A 21,141-nucleotide genomic window follows, 5' to 3' on the forward strand; every position below is an offset into this window, starting at 1 on the left:
AACAAAGGAAGGAGAGAGAGAGCAACGGGAGAAAGAGAAGAGGGAGGAGAGAGAGAAGACTGAGTTGATCGGCTTTGACTGGGGGGCTGAGGATTTGACTAAAGTTGGGGTCCACAATCACTTCAAAATTAATTTTCCTCATCTTATACGTATAATATCTAAGGGCGAAATGGTCTTTTGATAAATCGGGATCGATCGGATTTTTGGCTCAACCGATTGGGAATAAAATTTGGATTTTCATGGGCTAGGTTTGGTCCGGAAAAGTTTAGGTGCGAGGACTAAAAATCCTAAGTCACAGTGACCACAATTTCGAGACCCAATCGATATCGAATGACGAATCGAGAAACGTCCAAGAATCGTCACTTATGTCCTTGCGATCCAAAAATTTGCACCGACTAAAATTTAATTTCTTCCTTTTTAATTGAATTTGGGCAAATTACATAGTCCAAATTTCCTGGGTGTCACAAACTATCCTTACCTTTTTGAGTAGTTGTGGTGTCTTTGTAATTTCGGGGACGAAATTTCCTAAGATGGGGAGAGTTGTGACGCCACGAAAATTCGTAGTCCGTAAGAGATTGAATTCAATAAAAAGGACTATTATTGGATTTTAGTCGGTGTAAAACTTCGGATCGTAAAGAATTAAGAGACAAATTTTGGACGATTCCCGAAATGTCGATCTATTTAGATTAGGTCTCGAAAATCTTAGTCGCCGCATTTTAGGATCTATTTCCTCGCTCTCGAACCTTATTCCGACGTAGTCCGATCTGTGAAAAGACCAAAATTATTTTCTATCGGTTGAGCCAAATATTCAACCAATCCTATTTTACCCGAGATTTAAAAAGGCCTTCGGATATTAGTGCACAAAAAGACAAGAACTTTAATGGGTGATGGGATAAGTGGTGTCCCATCACCACCAACCCACTCACTCTCTCTCCTCCCCCTCTCTCTCAGCCAGCCCCCCACCCCACGTGACTCTATCTCTCTCTCTCTTCTCTCTTTCTTCCTTTTTCCCCCTCCCACGTGCTCTCTCTCTTCCCCCTTCTCTCTCTCTCATCGAACACTCTGTCTCTACCTCACATCACCCTCTCTCTCCTCCCCCCAACCCCTTGACCGAAACCCCCTTCTCTCTTCTTCTTCTTCTTCTTCTTCTTCTTCATGACGCCCCCCCAAACCGAAGGTACTGCTCTCTCTGCCTAGCCCGCGTCATCGTCACCTCTACCTGCCACTACCGAGCTCGCCGACTACCACCTTCATCGCCGTGACCAGCTCGAGAGTTGCGAGCTTCATCCGCACTCTCCAACCCTTCGACGCCAAGCTGCCGCACTACTAGATCCGTGCCCAAGCCCGTCGCTCCCTCACCTCACCCCTCACCTCAGCCCCACCTTTCCTCTCTCCCTCCCAATCACCCACGCCCACCGCTAGCCTCGACCAACCCCACGTATGCCGAGGGCCATCTAGCCACCGTGAGCCGCCGAGACCTAGTCGTGCCCGAGCCTGTGCCCAACCGCGCTTGAGCTTTGTGCCGGCCATGTCCGAGCTCGGTGCTAGTTGTGTCCGAGCTCCGTGTCGGCCGCGTCTACGATTTGAGCTGGCCTTGTCCGAGCTCGTGTGCCAATTTTCCCGAGCCGTGGCCGAGCCCGTGAGCCCAAGTGACCTAGTCCGTGGTTGAGATTTTGGGCCGAGTGGCCAAGTTCATGGGCCAAGAATCTGGGCCACGTCCGACATTTATGCCCGAGGATTTTCAAGGATTGTCGTAGCCTCTTGTGAACACTTTGGCCGAGTGTTGAAGCTAGAGGACCCCGGAGTTTTAAGTTTACCGCGAGTCGTCGATCGCCGAGCCGAGTTTGTTGTCGTCGTCGAGACCGTCCGAGGTAGTTTAATTTGTGAGTTAAACCCCTAAACCTCGATTAGGACACTAATTATGCTAAGTTAGTGTAATTAGTGTAATTAGTATAATTAGTTTAATAGGGCGTTTAGGTGGCTTAATCGTGGTCGGTTTAAATAGAAACCGTGTTTAAGTTAAATGGCCACAATTAATTAAGTCGATCTGTTAGTTAGGTTGTCTGCGGTTATTTGGTGATTAGATTGGACTGTTTGACCGGGCCGTAGACCGCCATTATTTGATTGCGAGTGAGCGATAAGACAGAGTCGAGTGGACGATTGATTTTCTATTGGAGTAGATTTTTGATAGATCAATTTTATAAATCTAAATTGGCTTTTATGGTTTGATCATTGGAATATGTTTGGCTCGTTGTCCCGATTGTTCATTCGTCAGGATGTTTGGTTTGGCGTGTTGGGTGTTATGGGTGAAATTTACGGGTGTCGGTCCCATGTTTTCGGATGCAAAGTCTGGTGGATAATATGTACATTCATGTGACCTGTGTGGAATCAAACTACATATTTTAGCATGAAAATTGCCTAGTGCCGAGTCTTTGATCATGATTGCATGAGCATCCGGCTAAGTGTAAAGATAAGAATTTGACTGGTTGTTGTCGGATGTGCTTGAATGATCACGTAATGGTTGTCCCCGACAAGATCGTGCCATGTCGATCGGAATTTCACGACTTGTTAGATGCATGTCAATCCGTGTCATCGGGTTGATTGGATGCCGGCCGCGACTTGTGACGGACCGACGCTCCTTTTGGAATGCTTGTTATGTTGTGCCGTGTCGATCAGAATTACAATGGCATAGTAGTCACCGTCGCCGAAGTAATGGGACGATACCTGGTCCCGCCAGTAGAATACCAACTATCTATTGTGCTAGGCACCAACTGTCTAGTGTGCCGGGCCATGTGGCCTCATTTGTTAATAATTGGACTTTGTGTGGTGTCTCCCGTGTACAAGTTGATGTGATGTCGTGCCGGTTGTTTGCCTGTCGTGATTGTTGATTTGAGTCAAGCATTGCATTATGCATGGCTGAGGATTGGTAAGTTGTATATAGTTGAATTATATGCTTGATGCCTTGTGGATGCTTGGTAGGTTGGTCCGAGTGAATCGGCGCCCTAGCCTGGCTTAGGCGTTGACTCACCGAGATTATTCTCACCCCATCGTTGTTAACCCTTTTTCGGGTCCCAAGTGATGAAGCCGTGGGCGTTTAAGGCGAGGGTCATCGTAGGATTTTGGAAGTAGATGATAGTTTAACCTTACCCGATCGTATTTCTTTTTGAGGTCTTAATGAGCCACCCCGAAGAATGGGATTGTTTATGCCTTCTGTAGTTCCATAGGGTTAAAACTCATCTGTTTTGGCTTCATGAATGAAATTGTCTTTTGTAAATGACTTTCATATCTATTTCCTACTTTACTATCTCATGTCATTTGTTGACTGGAGAGTTGACGTTTCCACGTGCCCCGAAAGTATATAGGTCGATAGTGTGCCTGGGATGCTATCATTCGTGACCTGAGGCGATATTGGTATGGATGTCGCGAACTCGAGAGTCGGAGCGTGACAGTGATGCTGGTAAAATTTAAGAAGAGTTGCTAATTTACCAATTCATTTGAAATTCGGTGAATTCCTAATCGTATTGGTGACTTCCTAAGAGGTCTTTTGACCTTTGAGTTACTGGTCATACTTTTCTTTATCAACATCATTAGAAATTTACCGCCAACTTCATAAATCTATTAACTGCAGAAGATTTTGCAGTTTTTTCCCTTAAACGGACCCGGGTTTCGTTGGAGAACTCCAATCAGCGTGTTTTCTCATCAGTATTTCAAGAGAAACACCTATCCCACTACTCAAATTTTTGTCTATCTTCTAGTCACAGCAAGATAGACAAGTTAGTGCCGTCATTATTTGTTCTACTGTTGAAATAAGAGAGTTGAAAAGGGTCAAGGAGACGAAATGAAAAAGACGTGAGTAACTTTCATTTCTGTAGAACCAAAATGGTAGGTAATAGTATTGCCAAATTGTTGTTTTCATATTTGTACTGCACTTCCCATGGGAATGAGAACATTTCTTTGCCTCACAAAGAAAAAAGAATAGCCAGGTTACACAGACAAACTTGCGCGACTTCAAGGATTGCGGTCTGTTTATACTTCCCAAAGTTCTCTTGATAAGACATTGGAAGAGATGAAACAAGCTGGTGCATCTCATGTTCATTGAATCAGAAGTCAATCTGCCTTTCATTCAAAAGAAAGTCGGACAAGCCAAATCGAACGAGCTTAGCATATGACGACACTGGAAATTTGGATGAATTGTGCTGAAATATCGAGTAAAGTGACAACTTGAACACAAGAAGATGTCCATGACGCTGAAGGGTAATAGTGAACTCAAATGCCCGAAAAGTTGAGACTACTTGCGAAGATGAAACCAATGTAAAGGAGATCAGGTCTGAGCTTGGACGCCTAATTTTATCTCCCTCTGGGAAGCTTTATTTACGTGCCAATCTTCCCTCAATGATCTAAATCTGGACGAAGAGGGATTCGCAGGCTTTCAACTAGTAGGTCCTCCCCGATTTGATTAATGCTTTTGGCCTTTCTTAACCAGCAACTTCAATGCTAGCTTCGGAGCAGCAAGAGCTTCAGCCTCGAGGGTGGGCTCTCATAAAATTGTAGTTTCAGCAAGTAATGGGTAACGACGTATGACTTCATGTTTGAGGTAGGATGCCTGTCTTCCAAGTAACCTGTATAACATTTTAAGCCATTAATTGACTGAGCAAGGAAGGTGAACTTTCTATGTTGTATGAGAAACATAAAAATACTGTAGAGCATGTCTGTATGCACTTACTTTGTTTGCTGTTGACGGCATCCCGTTATTTTTCTGGAGCAAGTAATTGAAATTTCACCTCAAAAGATATCTTGGACACCGTATATGATCTCCCGCTTCAGTTTCCCCGCTTGGTATTCTTACTGCACGACAGAAGCCAGTGTTCATGGCAACAGTTCTGTTTTTATTTTTATTTTTTATTGGTCCCCGGAAAAAAAGGCAAGATGGAGGTCAGATATTACCTGGTCCGGCATTGCAAGCCATGTAGTGAGCATCGGACATGTCTCGGCCGAATGACTTACCAGCCCCAACACCATGGTAATAAGGTCAACCAATGGCCATTGAACATTTGTCGGCAGTAAGGTGTTTTCTTGCTTGATTGCAAACCTAATGTGAACATTCAGCCTAAAGTCGTGAACTTGTCCATTTGGGTTGCTGAAAATTTCAGCAACCCCAGCACATATGTTCGTTGGGATAGGCATTATTGACATACCAAATGTGTGCTGCAATTATCGTATCGGTGGGCATGATGTCCAAGCTGAGATGACTCTCGAACCTGTAATAGTATTGTTCTTGGACTTCAAAGCATACACCTCAAAACTTAGGAAAGCTCTTGGTGATTCCACCCCTCTTCTGTCTTAGCAAGATAGAAGCCCATGTATTTGCTGTCATGGGACCGGTAGTCAGTGAGTTAAAATAGGTAGTGATTGATTTTATTCATAAAAAAGAAACGACAACAATGGCTACTGCTTCGTTCATTCATTCTGCCTCACACAGCTGGCATTTCTTTTGCAGGCATTGTTGTGACAAAGAGATGATGTCCATGTCAATTGTCAACCAAACAAAATGTGATGGTACTCAAAATGGAAGTGTCATATATTAGACGCCCAGTCCAACCGTCATAAGACCTATTTTAATGTCAAACATTCACTCAATTGCTTAAGATGGTGCTCAAAATTGGCAAAGCATTTACCTGAGAACCTCTGCAGAATGGCTGAACACCAAGCCAAGAATGTTTGTGCGTGTAAGATCACTTCACTATCCTCCCCGGGAGCTTGACCAGTACTTGATCCACAGTAAACCAAGAATGCGCGCGCGTGCACTTAAGATGGCCTAGGGATCACCTGATTATTCAGGAATTAGTAGATCAGTAGCATGTAGCACGAGAAAAGAAAAACGCTACATCATTTAATTGTCGCCATTCGTACCCTTGATTTGATGCACACTATATCTACAGCATGAGAGTTTTACAGAATCATCGCATAGCGCAAGCATTTCCCTCCTTGTGAAATCAAATAAGCAGATTGCACACAGTGTCTACAGCATGAGCCACGACCCATGTGTGAAAATGGATGAGGAATATGTATTTTCTTCATTTTTCCTCGCACGTTTGGGAAATAAAGCCATGTTTCCACACCCTGCAAATATATTTTGAAACCTTAATTCGAGAATTACCTTCCTCGATAATTTCTGGTGTTACTATATGGTGAGATATGCTGGGGATATGAGCAATCTTGTGCCAGTCCTCGCCTGCGTCTCTTTTGCACCTCTCCACCAATTCTGGGCAACCGAAGATTGTTAGGTGAGTAAGGGATGTCAGCCTTCGCATTCCTTCAGGTAATGACGTCAACGAGGGGCACCCGATGATTTCAAGCCATTCAAGCGATTGAAGGGCCTCTATCTGCTCTGGCAATGACTTCAAATTGGAGCATTGGCAAATACGGAGACGCCTGAGACTGCTGAGCTGCAGAAGCCACTGTGGGAGAGATGCTAGTTTGGGAAGTTCTTCGATGAACAAGGACCGGAGACTCTCTAGTCCATGGAAATCAAAGATGTTGCCGCTTTCGTCTTTGGATATATCCAGCTCCCAACATTCTGAGATATCGAGATGCTCAAGACTCGACAGATGTCGTATACCAAGCGAGAGGGAAGTTAACTGATGACATCCCCTGATCCAAAGACATGCAAGTGAGGTGAGGCTTTGCCAACACTCCTCTGACAAACATTCTAAAAGCTCCATCCCCGAGATTTCTAGTTTCTTCAACTTATTAAGGCCAAATCCAAGGACATGCTTACATCTCTTGCAATCCTTCAAGACTAACTCAGCCAAATTGGGCAAGGAAGACACATGGCAATCTGTCATCCACTTCGGAAAGCCCTCGCCATTATATCCTTCGATGTTCAACTTCTGCAGATTTGAGTGCGGCCTCAGTTCGTCTAATAACGCTTCACTTCTGTCCCCAGTTACTGCATCATCAATATGGCAATCGCCCCAATAAAGTGTCAAAGATTCTAAAGAATGCTTCCCTATCAAATTCGCAGTCTTGGATTCTACTGCTGTGTCTGTTACACTTCCCACATTTTCAATTCTAAGGCTTCCCCGGATGTTATTAAGCCCATTTAGCTCCCCAAGTCCACAATAATTCTTAGCAAGAGCTTTCTCTTTGGGCAAAATGAATCGAGTTAGCATATGTAGAGAAGTCAATTGCCCTAAACCCCGTGGCATATAACTAAGGTTTGAACAAAAGTCAATGTTTAGATTTCGAAGGCTGACTAACTTTTTTATGCCCCTTGGCAATTCTTCAAGGGAACCACAACCGTAGAGGTTGAGTGTTTGCAAATTTTGTAATCTCGTAATGGAGTTAGGAAGCCTTTTGAGTGTCACATTGTGAGAGAGATCGAGATACGTGAGTTGCTTCAACTTACAGATGGACCTTGGCACCTTCTCGACAACTGTGGCTTGCAAATCCATGATGCGCAATTTCTCGAAATTTTGAATGAGTTGACATAGATCTGCTTCACTCATTACTTCTCTTTCTTTCATTTCCCAATATCTAGCAGTAGATACAATTGTTCTCAGTGCATTTGCTTTCAAGCGTGAAATTGGAAGTTTACCCATCAAATTGAAAGTTGGACCATATGAAATATGACGAGTTCTCTCGGGTATGGATTTTGTGTCATCCCTTGCCACCCAACATTCAGTCCCAGAAACCATGCAAGCTAGATTATGCATCAAATCATGCATCTTGCAAGTCTCCTCGTTTGTGTTTGGGCTTTTTTCATAATCTTGGAAGAAGTTACTCCAAAGTAGCTCTATGAAATATCCATTAGCGATGTCTTCTAAATGCTGATTTTTATTTGATGGCTGGATAAATCCTTCTGCCATCCAAAGATTGACCAAAGTCTGCTTTTTCATCACATAATCTTGGGGAAATAATGAACAGAACGCGAAACATTGTTTCAAATGTGAAGGAAGATGGTCATAACTTAGCATAAGAGTAGATTTTATGCTATCTTCCCTTTGAGACACTTCTGGGAGCTCATGATCTTTGAAATGTAACCATTCAGATTCAGTTTTCTTAAAGAATAATAAACTCCCAATAGTTCGAACAACTAATGGAACTCCAGAGCACTTTCTAACTATCTCTTGGCCAATGGCTAACATGTTAGAATCTTGTATTTCCTCTATTTTTTGACCAGCCACTTTCATTAATAAATCAAGAGATGCACTTTCAGATAAGCCCTTGAGAGAATGAGGAGGAACAGTGCCGGTGATTTCCGCAACCAATGGATCACGCGTTGTTATAAGGATCTTGCTTCCTCTAGCACCTCCCTCCAGTAAAGTTTTCAAGCTCAGCCACTTGTCTTGGTCTTTATTCCACACATCATCTAAAACTAAGAGATATTTCTTTCCATTAATTTCTTTCCTCAGATTGCTTTGCAACAACTCCATCGTATCCCCGGTTGGTTCTTCCTTATTTGCACAAGCTATGATATTTTTCACTATTTTTTTCACATCAAAGTCATCAGAGACACAAACCCACATTTTCAAGCCAAATTTACTGTCTTGATACACACATTTAGCAAGAGCCGTTTTCCCAACCCCACCGAACCCAACTATTGGAAGGATGGAAATGGGCTCTTTCACGTCTGAATTCAGTAAAAAATTCATGACCGCCTTCTTATCATCATGTCTCCCTATAATATCTTCCTCACGTATAAACGAATGTGTCTCTTCCCTCTTCCTCCGCTCTCTCTCTACTCGCGAATGCACGGGGCGCTCATCCAAGTTGAATTCTCTATCAGCCTTAATAATGGCTTGTATTCTCCCCCTCACTGTTCTTACTTTGTCACTCATCTTCAATTTAAAAGCAAGCTGGTTTGAACTTGAGAAAAATGTCCTTACCTCCTTGATCATTTCATTGTGACCCCTCAGTTCTCGTCGCATAGCTTCGATGTTAAATTCTTCAAGCACGTCCTGCGCCTCATAGAAAGCGTCTTTCAGTTTCTCAACCCAAACTTGGATGTGGGGAATCTGGTGGTATTGCTCTTCTGCATGGTCCAGAAAAGGCCGAAGCATGGAGACGGTGTCCTTGAGCCCCTCGAGTTCATGCCTGACGCCCCACAACTTTCCAACCTTTTCTAGTGCTTGAGGAACCAGATAATCAACTATCTTTCCAGCAATATTGAATATGACAGCTTCCGCCATTTTTGTTCTCTCTGTCTCTCTATGTGGGTAAGAAGATATTAGTCTAGTCGGTCAAATGATAGAGACTTCTTGCAACATCTATAACAAACAAGTTAATGTCGATGCTCACCTGAGACCGTCAAATCAAAAGCATGACAAATCTAATCATCAACTTCTACGACCGACTTGAGCTATTATAGATTTTACGTGCTTCTGGTGTATACTAGTCTTACATGCTTGCAAGGGTAATGAAAAAAATGGCGAAAGCAAATTTCTGACATTATTGTACATGCAACAATAAAACCGATGCATGCATGGTAAAAATAACTTGAGAGCAAAATTACCAGGAGCACGGGAAGAAATCAATAATGAAGGACCAACTGGACAGTGGCTAGCCTGAATGAAATGTAGGCAACAAGACGAGGTAAGAAACGAGGAAGAAATGGTTCTTGAGTTTTGCCTGCATTTATCCGCCTCAGGCGTCGTATATATAGAAAGAAAAGCGGAACATTCCTTTCAAACGAGGACACAGCAAGGAAACGGCGAACATGATGCCCTTCTTGCTTTGTAGTCTCGGTAGGACATTGGACAGATAGGGAAAGGTGTCACGTCCTACTCCATGATTTTTGTAATCTCAATAGTCATTGATGTATTAGGATGAATACTTCTGTTTCTGTCTACATAAGACAGTAACCATGATTTCCATCAGAGACAATTTTCCCCCAGAACTCTTCCGGATTCCATTTATTTCAATCTCTACAATTCTATAACAGTTCAATTTCAGTGGTAATTAAAATGTGAAACAAAATTTCCAATCGTAACTCCAAAATCTATATATAATTGTAAATAGCATATGGTATACTTCTTGGTCTTATAATTGTAGCTCGTTTTTTTTTTATAATAATTTTAACATATTATTACAATTGCCAAAGGGATAACTACTAGTATCCGTAACTAGATAAATTTATCATAATCATCGTGTAACAATAGATCTCAATAATGAATCAATGTAATAATTTTCACCTTAAGCTAACTGCAAATTAAAAAATCATAATTCATGCATTAGAACTTTTAGTGTAATCAAGTTTGGTTTCGTCATGTGGCCATGAACTATCACTTAGTGATATGCATAACCTTTATTGATAATGACAATTAATCTTAGTCAGACCAATCTTATTCAAGTAACTATATCTTATCATTTAAAACTGAAATTACCATTAAAAAATTAATATTTGTAATATATATTGTTGGATGAACCCTAACACCAAACACAATGCAGGTGAGTGGGAATTAGATGCTCCTTAGCATTAATTTGTCAAGAATAAGATTCATGCCATCTGTAAAATGGCTTGTTCCCATCAATCTTGTGATTGGCTTACAAGATTTATTTATTTTACAAAAGAAGAAAAAAAATCCCGGGAACAATTTTCACTAAAATTTTCACGATAACATTTTTCACTAACAGGACAGAAGGTTTAATATCTTAAAAAAATTCCAACCTTTAGGTTTAATCTCAATCTCTTTCCGAATTTCTTTTTGTGTAGAAGAAATTTCAAACTTTCACTTTAGTCCCAAATTTGTCCACGAGTCCGTAAAACGCAGCCAGTCAGTTTTTCTATAATTATCAACCTCGGGGTCAGACATCAATAGCTTCACCTTTGTATGGAACAACAGTAGCCACCTAATGTTGATAGTTTTTAAATCAATGGCGATTTTTGGATGCGTTGGCGGATTTAGGACTATAGCAAAAAATTGAGGATGTAACGGCCTAGGCCCACCAGGCTTCCGCCATGTCACTTGCAAGATATTGTCCGTTTTGGACACATAGTCCTCACGATTTTGTTCTTCGGAGGACCGCCCATACAACCCTTAGAAAATGCGTCTTGCAATTCCGAGGAGACCCATTGTCATATAAACTAACCTAAGACTCTCCTCCTAAGCGATGTGGGACAAGGGATGTCACAGAGGATTTTTTCTTAGATGAAAAAAAGTTTGGGGCAAAATTGACATTGACCCTCAAATTACAAATTTTTTTAAGAAAAATTTAGTCAATGAGTTGCGAGTGGACCCACATTATCCCTAGGACAAAATATGACGGACATATTTATTTCGCGATTAATTTTATCTCGACAGTTCCCCAATGCCCACAAGCGAATGAGAATAGGAGGATCGAGTTAGGAAAGTAAATTGTGTCTCGAAGGACGAACACTTTATTATATATATTATAATATATATATAGGTCCATGTTCAATTTCTAGGGATGAATTTGAGGTCCGGTAAAGTTAGTAGCATGGCTTACCTTATAAACCGAGGGAATATTAATTTGTTTTGATTCGGGCATGTTGAGATATGAGGTGCGACTAATTAGTAATTAAAATATAATGATGCATGTGTGATCCATATTAGGACTGAGTTTCTTTTCAATGAAATAGTTAGTTCTATATGCGTAGGTAACATAATAGACCTGTTAACGTTCTATTGCCAATACTACACCTCTCAATTCAAAACTCCCCTTGTATCCTTTTTTTTTTTTGGTCGAAACAAAAAGCTTTATTTCATATGAAAGAAGAATACATAATTTGAAAATAAACATGCAAAAGCGATATACTCTACTTGTTTATTAATGCTTTAAAATGTTTTTCAAATATTAAAATATTTTGAAAAATTATGTACAAAATTAAATATTAATAACGTCATTTGACATTATTGCTATTATTTATTTACTTATTTTTTGTCGAGATCCTACAATTTGATGTGCGCCCTTTTTCCCTTTGTCCTTTTTTTCCCTAACTTTCCTTTTTCCAAAGGCAACATTGAGTGCGTGAGAAGATAACGTGCTTGGTGAAGCAAAGCAAAAAAAAGAAAACAAAAACAGAATAAAAGCATCATTAGGATGGGGCCACGATCGCACTATCGCGTGGGGAGAATCCGTCGGTACGTGGCGAATTCATTTTGGACAATGTGTACAAAGACAGATGGGATGAGTACGGCGGAGTTGGGTCCCACGGCTATTCGCCGACGCCTATGAAGCCGTACTATCGTTTACAGCATGAGGTTGACAAACTTAACTCATCATGGTTAGTTATTAATCATCCCATTGTTCTTTTGTTTCTCTGTGTTTTTCTTTTGTGTCATATATTTCTTCTAAAGATGAACAAACCAGGTCGATTGAATCGAGAATTATCCAAATCGGATCGGATCGGATCGGATCGGATCGAATCGGTAGTCTGAATCCCGATGCCAAAGGATGGCGGTTCGATTCTTGATTCTTAAAATTAAAATCGATGTCCAGTCTGTTCGATTATCGATTTTAGAAGTACAAGATCGGACTGGATCACCTAGACCAGACCGATCGATTTTATATGTTTCCGTGACAAAAATGAGTCCGTCCCTTGCCAACAAGCTAATGATTTTACTACTCTAACTTTTGCAACAGATTACCTAGTGATTTAAAAAATGATAAGTGGACCCGTTCATCAATTAATACCAAAGAGCAAGTTTTTTCACTTTGAAATCTTTTACTAAGTACCAAAGTAATTTTTTGGTTGTTGTTGTGCTTTTATATATATGATTATCTTGATTTTTTATTTTATTATTTTGGGATATCATGAGATAATAGATAATTTATCGATTTCATTAGACTATCGAGAACCGGACCGAACCGGTTCGCGAGACTGTTGGTCCGTTCCTCATTTTCAAAATTGAAAACTAGGATCACCTTTCCGATTTCCTATTCTTGAGAAGAACCGGATCAGACCGAAAACCGCTCATCCTTACTTTCTTCTCCCTCCTTCTCAGCATTCTAGAAAGACAAAGACCTACTTTTGAAAATCTAAAAATTAATATGAAATGTTGACTAATTAATTGTCCTCCCCAATGGCCAGCCGCCTCATTCATTTCATAAAACTTAAAGACAATATAAACCCACATATCGAAGACTAGCGGCAGGAGAACCACAAATGATTGCCGATGAATGGTGACCGGTGACTAGCGAACAACGATCGGTGGACTGGCGAACGACAAACAAGCGAACAATGATCGGCGGAATGACGAATGATCAGAATGGCAAACGACGATGGGCGACTGGCGATTGGCAGCGGGCTACCATCGGACGACGATAGGTAGCTGGGATACGAGAGACGCGATCGGCGAATAGCAACCGGCTGCGACTAGTGACTGATGACCGCGGGACAGCAATTGGGGACCAATGGCAGGCGACCAGCGGCTAGCGGATGGCGAATTGCTGCCAAGACTCGAGAGAGGCGATCGACAAATGACATCAATGTCTAGACATTAAATCGCTCAAAATAATTAGTCAATAAATAAAGTTTTATTACAGACAACAATTTACCAGACATTTTTATGGAAGATGAAATTAGTTTTCATTCGTTCATTTTCATAAGTGATATAAGTAATTATTTTTAGGAAAATATTTTATTTTTCGCAAAACAAACGGAGTCTAAATAAATGTTATTCTAACGTATCCTCTTTTGAAAAACTCACTCAAGCATTGGATGCGTTTCAGCCTCTCTTATCTGGAAATATATTTTAAACTGAAATGATAGTATAAAGATCGATACTGTTTCGGGGCTTAATCCTGGCCAACTTGATTTAAGTGGTTCAAGCATATCTAATGTGATTTTTTTGGAGATTAACAATGGCTGATAATATTTTTGAGTTTGATATATGCTAGTTACATTTCGAGAGTTATGGTATAGTGCATAAATTTTTATTCATTGGCCGTCTTGACACATCGATGCAACCTTGTTTCTAAGGCTTGGTCCTTAAATTATGCTATCTCACCAAGATAATTATAAAGGTAATTATATTAAATTACGTATTCATATAATAACTTAAGTTTTTAAAATATTTAACTATAATCACATAAAAATTTCAAACTGATACATTTGTGATAAATTTACTCACAAACTGATTTTTCGATCACTAAAAATCCTAAACTGATGATACACATGTGACACATTCCTATAAGAAATCCGTTAAGATGGTGCAAATCATATGTTGGATTTTTCAAGCCTAACACTTGTATTATGTTAAACACGCCAAAGGAATAATAGATTGACAACAATAATGCAAATTTACCGACGATATTACATAAACATGCAAGACCGACTTAGGGATAACTAATATTGGAAGGAATGAAGCTTTATAATGATATAGTCCGACCATTAACCTCAATTCTGTCTTACTTTCTCATTTTCATACAATACATATTAACTTAGCAATGATCTCTTCAATAGACCCATCATTTTGATTTTAATTTTTCAACTTTTTTCGTCTAAAGCTGGCGAGGGCCACCAATTGACTCTTGCCGATCACCTTCGAGGGCTAGTTGACTTTCAAAGACCACAGGTGAGGCCCGACAACCATTGCCGGATTTCGTAAAAAAGAAAATAAAAAATTGAAAGTAAAAAAATTAGAAATTTTTTTTCATGACTCACTAAGATAGATAACTTATTTATGACAAATTCAAAATTCATTTAGGACTCATTAAGTTGTTAAGTACTCCATTATGACCAACTTAAGCTTATTTTTAAAATTTAAAGCAACCAATTTATTATCTCTACCCTTAAATATAAGTTAAAATATAAGGTCTAGATCTATTTTGCCACCTTTACTCTTCAATAATGCTCCCGATGACAGTTTACGTCGTCTTTATTATCTCTATCTCTCTCTGTGGAGGGAAGATATTAGTCTAGTGGTTCCAAGGCTAGATAATTAAAATGTAGCAAAAAAATAAATTTCCAACCATAATTCCAAAATCTATTTAATTGTAAGTAGCACATGGTATACTCCATAGTCTTATAATTGTAGCTCACATTTTTTTTATAATGATTTTAACATATAACTGCAATTGCCGGGGGATAACTGCTTATATCCATAACTAGATAAATTTAATATAATCGTCGTATAACAATAGATTCCAATAACGAATCAATGTAACAATTGTTACCTTAAGCTAATTGCAAATTTAAAATCATAATTCATGCATTAGAATTTTTAGTGTAGTCAAGTTTGATTTCGTCGTGTAGCCATGAACTATCACTTAGTGATATACGTAACCTTTATTAATAATGATAGTTAATCTTAGTCAACCAATCTTATTCTTTTTTTTTTTTTGTCGAAAAAAAATACCACTAAAAATTAATATTTTTAATATATATATATATATATATATATATATATATTTATGAACCCTAACACCAAACACATAGCAGGTGAGTGGGAATTAGATGCTACTTAGTGTTTTCAAGAGCAAGCTTCATGCCATCCGTAAAACGGCATTTGTTCCCATCAATCTTTTGATGTTACCGTACATGTACCAAGAGGCAGGTGAGTGGGAATTAGATGCGACTTAGCGTTCATTTGTCAAGAATAAGATTCATGCCATCTGTAAAATGGCTTCTTCCCATCAATCTTGTGATTGGCTTACAAGATTGATTGATTTTACATAAATAAAAAAAAAATCCCGAGAACAATTTTCACTAAAATTTTCACGAGAACTTTTTTCACTAACAGGATAGAAGGTTTAATATTCTAAAAAAAATTCCTACTTTAGCTTTAATCTCACTCTCGTCCCGAATTTCTTTTTGTGGAAAATGAAAATTTCAAACTTTCTCTCTAGTCTCAAATTTGGCCACGAGTCACTAAAACGCAGCTAGTTTCTCTATAATTATCAACCTCGTGGTCAGACATCAATAGCTTCACCTTTGTATGGAAAGACAGTAGCGACCTAATGTTGATAATTTTTGAAGAAATCAATGGCACTTTTTGGATGAGTTGGCAAATTTAGGATTGGAGCGAAAAATTGAGGTTCTTTTTAGATGAAAAAAAATTTGGGGGAAAATTGACATTGAAGTTCAAATTACGAATTTTTTTAAGGAAACTTTGGTCAATGAATTGCTATTGGACCCAAATTAGCCCTAGGACATAATGTGAATCTTGAATCTGTCTATCTACCCCCCCTACAGTGAAATATTCAAATTTACAATCCAAAATATCGGCAATCGTTTGATCTTCCAAAGAATCTCGCTACGGCTAAGTTGTTTTAAAATAATTATACTCATCGTGACACATTTTCTATGTGACAGAGGGTAAATGCATTATATAAATACGAGTTTAGAATTTTTTGTGTTACTAACAAAAAAATTACGATAATGTGTGACAACGAGCATACTTTAAAATTTATGTTGACTTATGTCTTAGATTAAATAACAAGGTTAGAAATGATGGAGTTTTGTGATAACTCGACTCAACCATTAAGCTGCACTCTACCTAACTTTTCGATACTTGATATAAGTCGAGTATATATTTTTTTGAAATATATATATATGTTGTTTTTGTGAAAATTTTACATGTTTCAGGCCTAAAATTGTAAAAGTAATTTTGAAATAAGGTTTATTCAATTAGACATATAAGGTTTTGTTGATGTTTGTGAAAGCGTACGGCTTGAAATCCACCATAGGGTGGATCATATCATTGTCCGTCGATTTGATGCGCCATCTTTCACCCTTTTCCTCTTTATCTTACTTTTCCATTTTCCAAAAGACAACCCGAAAAAAATGTGAGATAATGCGTTGATGACTAAGTAGTATCGACACCGACACGCGACATCATACAACACGCCGACACGTCATTCTAAAAAATAGAAAATTTCAACACGTTGGAACACGTTATATTTTAGATATATATTTATATATAATAAATTATTATTTTTATGATTTTTTCAATTAAATTAATTTGATACAAAAGAATGTCTTATCAACGCACGTAGTCTACTTGCAAGATTGATGGAAGAAAACTCTGCACGACTCGTGAGCTTCAAATGGATCCTACTCTTTCTTTGAGCGAGCTTAGAAATGGACAGATCTCGATCTTCAAGTGTATCATGGAAGTTTTGAGTTCAACAACTAAAGAGGTCCTTCAAAGCTCATTCGCAAGAAAGATAAGTGAACAATATGAAAGGGAAAATCATACGGTTCAACGGGGCCTGTAGGATAAAAAAAAAAAGGTTCGACTTTGCCGGCTGGTAGAGACAATTTGTACTGTTCAGCTCTTCAAAAGTTCAGCTACATAATCTTGAATGCAGACAGGACTATAGAACTCATGCTTCCTTTCCAGAGCAAGGATTGAGTAGGACATTGGCCAAAGTAGGGAAATGCAAATCAACGCTTCTCTCCTCTATGGATAAGCATGTGTTGGGGTTTGAGGGAGAGAGACAAATAGATGTATCTAGTTTCTTGAAAGATCAATACATACTTACCTTACCAAAAAAAAAAAAAGACAAATAGAAGATTTTGAAGACATCTATTATAAACCGATTCAGAACGATCGCACGGATAATAAAAGAAAAATAGACGACGCACGGTTTACCCAGATTCATCCCATAATAGGGCTACATCCTACAAAGAAATTTCACTATGATTTTTGGTTTACAGCTGCACAACTAGTTACAATGATCAGCCCAAAACGAACAAATATATATATGTCATAAACGGGCCCAAAATCTAATATATCCGAAACCATTTTAATCCCTCAACAAATGGGCTAACTTAAACAAAAGCTCAAACTCGTTGAGGTTTTAAGGGCACTGCCCCCGAACCCCCGCCTGCTCATCACCGAGCGGGGCGGCCGCTCGCACACCGGGGAGCGGAAACCCCGTTTGCTGATCGGGCAGCGAGACATCCATATCGGGGATAGCGCATTCCATGCGCGGGATTCACATGTCGTCGGATCATACTTCAGTTACCCTAAGCTCACGTGAGCGTCTCCGATATGAGAAACAAGGGTCCTCGAAGTATTCGCCAACTCCAACAGATTCGTGAGTCTCACGTTGATGGTGAGGGAGAGAAACCAACATCAAATCTGTCACGACCCGAACCCTACGAGCTCGCCAACATCTCCTTTGGCCACAATATTGTACAGTTCTTTAGGATCCAAAAGCCAACAAAATTCATGCGGAAGCAGAAACTACTAAACCCCGTACGGAAACAAATGACAAAACGATGACTTGGGACGGTAAAAGAAAAACTTATATACATATCCACATATCCTTTACAAAAGTCAACCCTAATGCTTCAGAGACCACTATAAAAGCCTATGACCACATGTAACAAAAAGATGTAGTGGTCAAAGCCTAACTATACTTCAAAAGTTCTCACTCAACAAAAGTTAAGAGGCCAACTACCCTAGGCCCCATCCTCGCTATCGTCCGTCTCGGATCCTATAGCTTCCTCCTCCTCCTCGGCTATCTCAAGTGGCAGCTCCACATCCGATGGTTCTACGATCTCAACATCCTCTTCTGGCACTAGGTCCTCCGGGCCGAACTTTGAATCCTCGGGGTCGGTGTCCGAGCTCGTCACTACACCATCGGGAGGTGTAGCCTAAGTGGGGTCTCATTCCCCAACTCCGTCATGGGGGATATCGAAGCCCTTTAGTGGCCCTACTAACATATCCCCGTGTCGGTACATCCATGCCAGGTATGTATGTGGTTTCCAAAAATTCTCTCCGACGTCTACCCGGATCGTTGTAGTATGTCTATAATACACTTTATCTACCCCCACCGGATACTACGTAACCATTGTCTCCATAACTTGGGGGATCCCAAATCTCTACGGCGAATCGTTCATGGTCGAGGCGGAGGGTCTGAAAAGAGATAACCTACGATGGGGTGAGAATAAATCTCAGTAAGAAAGTCCCCAATCCTATATCAGGCGCTAGTACCTCCGGACACCACCTAGGTAAGCAATTCTCAAGAATTCCTCCCTCAATCAATAATTCACGGAATAAATTCTAGAATACTTCATTCTTTCTCCCAAATTGCCAAACCTTTTAAAAAAAATTTCACATTACTCCAAAGCCCACGTTTGACGCCTTAGGCTATCATATAAAATTTCACATTACTCCAATGCCCGCGTTTAACGCATCAGGCTGTCATATAAAATTCCACGTTACTCCAATGCCCTCGTTTAACGCATCAGGCTATCATATAAATGAACAGACCAGCGTAATAATGCCTCAAGCCATTATATAGTCCATACCCACGTAATAACGCATCAGGTCAATGTAACCCGCGTAATAACGCCTCAGGTTATTATCCCGCATTTAAGCATCAGGATAAAATTATAAACAGAACCCCGCGTTTAACACCTTAGGGTAAAATATGGTCTTATGAATACAACCCGCGTAATAACGCTTCAGGGTAAAATTCCGCACTTACGCTCGATTATTCCTCATAAAGACCATAAAATAACAATGATTCCTCGATCGCTAGTCCGATATCACACGATCACATAAAACCTTCCGATCGATCAATCTTCACCGCATGATCCCGCTAAACTTCCCGATTAGCGGATCGAGACCACACGATCTTTCTAATATTCTCAACCACTCAATCGAGACCACTCGATTAAATTATACTGAAGAAATATTCAATCGGTACTATGTGATTCACTTACGTTAGATAATTAATAAATCGGGACCGCCCGATTATATCACACTCAAGCCGTCGGCCAATCGGGACCACACGATCACTTTATGCTGCCACAAAAATTAATCTACACCTTATGATTAAAATTATGCTAACGTAGCAATTAATAATTACCGTACGATTAAAATTATACTAACGTACAATTAATACGTACCATACAATTAAATTATACTAACGTGACAATTTATCGGGACTGTACGATTTAAATATCCTAACGTGCACTTAATCTCCACCATAGGATTAAAACATAATAGGGCCACAATTAATCCTAGCCATGTGATCAATCTTCATAAAGCAAGATTAAATCTAAGCCATCCAATTAAAGCATCATAGGCAAGATTCAATCATGGCCATCCAATTTCAATCATGCACTACTATTCATTTCAAGAACACAATTTTCTCTCTTCTCATTCTCTCCATTTTCGGCCAGGGCAAGCTTCAAGACCAATCCACTCAACTTTTCACCAAAACTAATCAATCTAAGCTCCATTAACATCCTAGTTACCTAATTCAAGTTTAGAAACTATCTTACCTCAAAATCTAGCAATTTTTCCGATGAAAATGTTGAGAGAAAATTTAATCCAACGGCAGCTCCGGTGGTCCTCTCTCGGCCGGCTTTAACCCACGGTACTCCGGCGACTCCGAGTAACTCACAGTGGTAGCTCGGCTCCGGTGGTTCAAGGTGAGGCCGGTGGTGGCTTGAAGAAACCTTGGCGGTGGTGGTGGTGATGGTGATGAATTTTTGGCCAAAGAGGAGGGAGAGAGTGTAGTGAGAGAAAAATGGCTAATAATGAAGAAGATGGTGAAAAATATGATTATAATAGGTTAGGACATTTTTTGGGGTGGATATTTTGGTCTTGAAAGGCAAGAGGGGCAAGTTGGTAATTTCCTCACAATTGACTAGTCAATTTCGGCCACTAGAGGAAAAATGACCAAAATTTCCCTTGACCAAAGTGGAAAATGGATATTTTCCAAAGGTAAATGGGACTTTTTCCATTTGTAGTCCAAATTTTATTTTCTGAACACTTTGGGGCGAACCGCGAAGTAATTGTACTCTGGATGAGGAAACGTCCAAAATTTAATTATTGGAACCCTAGAAGGTCCGACGTCAAATTTTGAAGTCCAATTCGCGATCAATCTCAATTAATTGAAATCTCAACGTATCTCAAATTAATGGACGGTTTTTAAGAGTTACGCGTATCGACCCATGATTGATACCACGTTTAAGAATTACTCGAGCCCCGGCGACCTTGGTTGTTACGTAATTACGAGGGTCAATATTAGTCCCGATGGACACGATCGTTAGAAAATGATTTAGGAATGTTCGGAACCCGTGCGAGGTCAAACGGAATCACCCGTGATCCAAGTATAGGGTATTACCCGAATCATTCCTTAACCGTTCTAGGATTGACCTATATTGGTCCAAAATATTCCCTCGACAATTTTCATGGCCAAAGAGTCGGT

The 21,141-nt window shown here is 39.8% G+C and overlaps 2 protein-coding genes across 7 annotated transcripts in view; both read right to left on the reverse strand.

Annotated features, from left to right (window-relative positions):
- The window catches only part of LOC115748459 (putative disease resistance protein RGA4), a 247,340-nt gene extending 237,722 nt beyond the window's left edge, over nucleotides 1–9,618 (reverse strand). The window contains exons 1-5 of one of the 6 annotated variants that reach the window (XM_048280145.1): nucleotides 9,515–9,618; nucleotides 6,158–9,210; nucleotides 5,676–5,933; nucleotides 5,196–5,367; nucleotides 4,951–5,089 (exon numbers count right to left, since the gene is read on the reverse strand). In XM_048280145.1, the coding sequence (XP_048136102.1) occupies nucleotides 5,887–5,933; nucleotides 6,158–9,191 (3,081 nt within the window). In that variant the 5' untranslated portion in view covers nucleotides 9,192–9,210; nucleotides 9,515–9,618 and the 3' untranslated portion in view covers nucleotides 4,951–5,089; nucleotides 5,196–5,367; nucleotides 5,676–5,886. The other 5 variants (XM_048280144.1, XM_048280148.1, XM_048280146.1 and 2 more) reach the window with 5 other exon arrangements.
- The window catches only part of LOC115744916 (glutamine synthetase leaf isozyme, chloroplastic), a 645,880-nt gene that overhangs the window by 124,408 nt on the left and 500,331 nt on the right, over nucleotides 1–21,141 (reverse strand). The window lies entirely within an intron of this gene.

The sequence above is a fragment of the Rhodamnia argentea genome, chromosome 6 (genome assembly GCF_020921035.1).
Source record: "Rhodamnia argentea isolate NSW1041297 chromosome 6, ASM2092103v1, whole genome shotgun sequence".
Taxonomy (NCBI): Eukaryota; Viridiplantae; Streptophyta; class Magnoliopsida; order Myrtales; family Myrtaceae; genus Rhodamnia; species Rhodamnia argentea.